This window comes from Brassica oleracea, chromosome C9 (assembly GCF_000695525.1).
Source record: "Brassica oleracea var. oleracea cultivar TO1000 chromosome C9, BOL, whole genome shotgun sequence".
NCBI classification, from domain to species: domain Eukaryota; kingdom Viridiplantae; phylum Streptophyta; class Magnoliopsida; order Brassicales; family Brassicaceae; genus Brassica; species Brassica oleracea.
This window is the reverse complement of record NC_027756.1, coordinates 23,772,545-23,778,332: the sequence shown is the minus strand read 5'-3', so window position 1 is coordinate 23,778,332 and position 5,788 is coordinate 23,772,545. Positions and strand designations below refer to the sequence as shown.

At 32.9% G+C, this 5,788-nt stretch overlaps 1 protein-coding gene and 1 pseudogene across 2 annotated transcripts; both read right to left on the bottom strand.

Annotated features, from left to right (window-relative positions):
• Positions 1–908: 908 nt before the first annotated feature.
• Positions 909–5,788, bottom strand: part of LOC106314609 — a 6,577-nt pseudogene continuing 1,697 nt past the window's right edge.
• Positions 3,334–4,939, bottom strand: LOC106316239 (protein Brevis radix-like 2). 2 transcript variants are annotated; one of them, XM_013754111.1, is made up of 3 exons: positions 3,998–4,939; positions 3,563–3,923; positions 3,334–3,483 (listed from the first exon to the last, which is right to left on the bottom strand). In XM_013754111.1, the coding sequence occupies exons 1-2, from the start codon at positions 4,127–4,129 to the stop codon at positions 3,564–3,566; spliced, it is 492 nt and encodes a 163-aa protein (XP_013609565.1). In that variant the 5' UTR covers positions 4,130–4,939; the 3' UTR covers positions 3,334–3,483; position 3,563. The 2 variants fall into 2 exon arrangements, with proteins under 2 accessions (XP_013609565.1, XP_013609566.1); XM_013754112.1 differs by having other exon boundaries at positions 3,334–3,475.

Genomic DNA, 5,788 nt, shown 5'->3' with positions numbered 1-5,788 from the left:
AAAAAAAAAGGGTATATACCGACGGACAACGGTCGTCGGAATATACCGACGGACATATATCCGTCGGAATTTACCGACAAACTCATTTCCGTCGGAATATACCGACGAACGTGGTTCGTCGGTATATTCCGACGACCGATGTCCGTCGGTAAATTCCGACGCCTACAGTTCGTCGGAATAAACCGAGGAACCACGTTCGTCGGAATTGTAGTTTTCCGATGAACTCTGGTCTCGTGTAGCCGCATCGTAATATCGTCGGAAGTTCGTCAGAATGACGTTTCTTGGTATTCGTCAGAAAGTCGTCGGAATTTCGTCAGAAATTCCGACGAATTTTTTTTTTCCGACGAAACGATACCGACGGACGTGTTCGTCGGAAATTCGTCGGAATAGACCGATTCCGACGAATTACCGACGATTTTGGCCATCAGAATCCCCCTGTTTTCTTGTAGTGACTCATAATTTCCTAAACTCATTAGGTTTAACATAACTCAATATTTCCTAATCCTTATAGATTTTCATAACTTACTAGGATTAGGTAACTTCCATCTCAAGTTACTTCAAGCTTACTCCAACACCGGTGGCATCCTATTTTGAACATATGAATATTTTTTCGCGGTGTTGTGAAATTTGCTACACAAAATAAAAATCACATTAAGTTTTTATTTCCCCAAAAATTAAGAGAAAAAGAAGGAGGAAACTTAGAGCATGTTTAATGGAAGGTTCTTAGGACGGGGTTCTTAGCGGAATATAAGAATATGTTTCTTAACTTTTAACTAAAAAAGCTAAGAACCAGTTTTTAAATAAGATATTTAAGAACTGGTTATTAGTTTTTTTAATTAAAAGTTAAGAGACGAGTTCTTATATTCCGCAAAGAACCCTACCCTAAGAACCTCCCATTAAACATGCTCTTACGGCCAGGGATCGTCTCCAATAAGCATCATAACTCCTTCATTATCTTTAAAAGTTAATTTCCATTGACTTTTCATATGCAGCTTGCCTTTGATAGTAAAGAGTTTTTCTAGTTCAACAATCATGTGATTGTATCCATCAAAAACATTTAAATCCACAGATCTAGCAACACCTTCCATGTGAACCTAGTGAATAAACATATAAAGTGTTTGTGAACTAAATATAGCCGTCTCAATCTGTTAAAGTTATGCAAGTTTCTTATCAATATTATATCTACTGTATTAGAATAAAATCGTGTGTGCAACCATATATAAAATCCAGTATTTTCTTATACCAAACATGATTAGTTTTACGAAAACCTGTGTCTTATAATGTTCTAATTATTAATAATAAATAGTTTGATAATTGGGTAAGAAGTAAAGAATAAGTAGATGAATGATATTTTCATACCTTGATATACTACTTGTAGTAGAACTGATTTCCTTTGGAATTTTGTTGCTGATGTCACTGCTTGAATTTGATCAAGATTTTCTTCTTCAAAGATTTCAGAAATTTTAGTCTTTTGGTATGAGTCGAGTGTTTGCAAAACATCTCTTGCTTTGGTGGAAGTCGTTAGATCAACTCCAAACAATCTGAAGCTACCAGATGCATTGGTGGTTAAATTTTCTTTTGGTGACTGGACCATTTGTTTATTGCAGTTTGGTTTGGACATAACAGAACCTTCATAGCTCACTAGCAAGCCAGATGAAAATTTTGAATCATTAGCTTCATTATGATAACTAAGCTGAGGTAGACTCTTCGAAGATTTTATGCTTGATTCTCCAATTTCTTGGCTTTGAGTCAACATATGAATCATCATATTTGAACTTATATCGAAATATGATGATAATTAATCAAAAAAGAAACATAACTTATTAAAAAAATATTGTCTTAACAAATTCATTTATTTCACATTGGCTTTTGTGTTTTTGAAAAGCTGACTTGAAAATGTTTGATGAAGGCATTAAATGCTTGATTTCCCATGGAGAGACTTTAGAGCACCCGCAGTGAAACACTTTTTAGGGAGTCTTTCTCTTCAAAAATAATAATAAAAAATAAATAACATAAGAGAGAGTGGAAAAATACGAGAGACGTCTTTAGGAGAAGAGGTTTGTGCCATGAGTTCAGAGACTTTAAACTAACGTGTCTCTTTGACATTCATTCGTTGTTATTAGTTTTAACTAGGGGATTTTCCGGACTACGCCTGATTTTTTTTTATAATATTAATTTAGTTTAATTTTTATATGTATTCTATAAATAAACAATATGATATAAACTGGAACTGGTTATAGACTTATAAAAATAAATGCAAATTTAAAACTATTTGAAATAATTTCTTGTTTTTATTCAAATTTTATATAGGATATTAGTAAGATTAATAAAAAGTTAACTAAATTATTAGTTAAGATATATATATATATATATTCTTTATCTTGAAATTTCACTATTCAAAATTTGTTATTTTATTATTGTAAATTATATATCACCCGATAAACAAACATATTAAAATGATTTAAAATTAGTTTAATATGAATATATTTATTTTTTGACTGAAAGATTATATTTATTACCACATTTATTTAAGTTTACGTAAAATAAATTTTAAATTAACAGTCTTTTTAAAAAAAAAATTTGTTAATGTTTCTTTTGACTTGAAACCCATTAAATTTATAACTTTTTAGGATATTAGTACATTTATCTTTTGATTTCTTTTGTTCCTCTCCATCTAAGTTGATGTTTTTGCATTATATATATATATATATATAATATAATTAGTTTGAATAATGTCATACTCGTATCTGTATAATATTGTTGTTTTCTCAGAATGGGTTGGTGATCAAAATAATTATTACAAAGTAAAAAATGCATTGTGGTTAAAATTAAAAATTAAAATATTGCAATTTAGTTGTGGTTAAAGAAAGAAGCAGGTGTTAGCTAGATTGAGACTGATGATGGGTTTTATTATTCAGGAGAGAAGCATCGTAGAAAAGAGGAATTACCGAGGTACAATGGGTAGAGCTGATGGACTTCAACACTATTGAAAAACCTCAAGAATATTCGATGCGTATATAAGATTGGATTTTGATCCACTATAGGAATAGCTGTGAACAAATTGCTGGAATGTAGATTTTGATCTGTCTTGAGTTGCTGCTAAACATCCACACAAAAACAGCATACCACATTTAATATCTAGACAAAAGAAAAGAAGGGTTGCATTGCACACAAGTTATTAATATCATGAAGAGCATGTCTTCTCCTCAGAAAGAGATTTCTACTCCCTTCATCTTCTGATTTCTGTCCCTGGTCTTGCTCTTCTTCTTCTAATTTCCTTCCCTGGTCTTGCTCTTCTTCTTCTTCTTCTTCTGATTTCCCTATATAGTCTCACTCTTATTCTTCTGATTTCCCTCCCTGATCTTGCTTTTCTTCTTCTTCTGATTTTCCTCTGAAGTCTCACTCTTCTTCTGAACAGTGATGTGATATAGACTTGGATCATCTATCTGCTCTTTAGTCAAGCCAATTAGGTTACCTAAGAGGCTAAAACAAACAGAGACGAATAAATGAAAGGTTTTACTCAGTTACAAAAAAAAAGAATAAAGAATCAAAATTTCTTTACCTTATGAAGCTGGTAAAGCTCTGATTGTGATATAAACACCATCTTCGTCTTGTTCCACCCATTCTGTTTCCATGTCACTTGCATTACTTACCGAGACCTCCATTGAATAATCTCCATCTTCTTCTTCTTCTTCTTCTTCTTCCCTTGATGAGCCACTACTTCTTGCAGACATATCAACCGATGATGTCTCGGTTCGGGTCCCACTTATGCTAGAAAGCTTGGGCGTTGTTGCAAGACCAGACGAATCACGGTGGTACCGACTTTGTGCTTGTGTTCTTGCTTGGTTAGCCGTGAGTAAGCATTTTCCTCCAGGACATTCTTTGTTTAGAGGTGGAGTTGCAGGACTGTTCTTGCTGCAGCTCTAGTAAAAAAAAATGGTTATAGTTAAGACCCATTCATGTGTTCCATCAGAATCAAAGTACAAAGAGTGTATACCTCATATTTGGATCTAGGAGGAGCGGTTGGAACAGGGACACTCTGCTGATTAAGTTGCTGCACATTGTAGAACTCCATGACCTTCTCGAAATTCTCACCCCACCATTTTTGAGCTTCCCATTTATCAAACATCTCACGGCTACAAGCAAATAGACATTTGTTAATAAAAAAAAGTCAACAAATGAAGAGCTGTCTTAGTGACTATAGACAATAAAACAACCAAGTGAACAGTGACTCGATATATGTTCTAATCATCAATGAGAGCTGAAGAAAGTTAGTTAGCTAGATCATTGCTGCTCTCACCTACAAGTTTCACTAAAGTCTTCCTTTCCCCAACACAACTGTTCTTGGAGTCTTTCATTTAAGATCGGATTAAAGTACCAAAAACATAATCCACATCTCAATAACGTTTCTCACAATACACTAATTTAGTGTCATAAACCTCAAAGCTTCAGATTTGTTTTTTTTTTAATGAAAGTCAAACGGACTCTATATTAATCACATAATTTCATAAAGAAACAATAATGGTTTCTTCGAATCAGGTACGCAGAGTTTGGTCAGACCGGAGGAGACCGACACTACTACTTTGGCTTGCTTCGAGTAGGGGTCGCCGATTGAGTGGCTGGAAGAGACACAGGGTGTGTCGATGGAATAGGACTCAGCCTGAACGCCTTTTGGTTTCTCCGAGGAGGAATCACCAGATAATGCGGATTTCCCGTTGGAACTCATTGCGCGTTGTATTAGTGGAAATTTTTTAGGAAACTTAATCGAAATAAGACTCTGATTAAGAGCTTCATAAAAAAAATCTGTAGGGGAAAACCAAAACGAATCCATAAATGAGAGTAAAGGGATGAGGAAGTGGAGGATGTATTGATTGTTTAGAGGTGAGATCGTGAAACTGATGGAACAAGAGGAAGAGAAAGCGATGAAGAATTGTTGTCTGATTTACTTTTGATGGTGTAACGGGGCTTCAGGCCCATTATATCAACACGATTGGTTATGAAAAACCGCAGAAGATGGAATCGCAAGCCTATGATAACCAGAATCGTAAGCCCAAGATAACCAAGTGACATGGCTATGTGACACGGCAAAATATACTCCTCTAATTGGCTAATTTTATTGTCCTATGTGGACAGTCTGGCTACTCCTTATATATCCCTTTTTAGTATTAGTTAGATTATACAACTAAATAATTTGAATAAACTATTATAATAATCTTTAGAAACTCAGTTTAAGAACAAACCGGTAATGATGCTATTTAGGTCTTGGAATTATTGCAACTTCGTTCCACTGTAGCTATAAAAATAAAGTCATGGATTTTACTTATTGTTCTTTTGAAATCATATTCTAGAATAATATTAAAAATAGTTACAAGTAACTTTTACTTGTAGGCTTCACCATTCTAAATCCTTCCAATGAATAGAAAATCCTTCCACTTTTCATTGTCCCAGAATATCTTTGCAATAAAAACAAAATTTGTAAGTAATCATATTTAGAATTATATAAACACTAGGTTAAGATCCGCGCTTTGCGCGGGATCAACATTATATATATAAATTATTTTATGTATTAAATATTTTTACATATTATGAAATAATAAATATATATTAAATAATTAAAAGTCAGTAACTATTAAATATATAATTAAATTGGCGTGAACATATAAATCAATTTTATTAATCTAAAAAATATTTTTTTATATATTTGATAGGATATGTTATTAAATTTAAATGATACTAATATAGATAATATATTTTAGTATATTTTTAATATTAATGTCTATTAAATGAT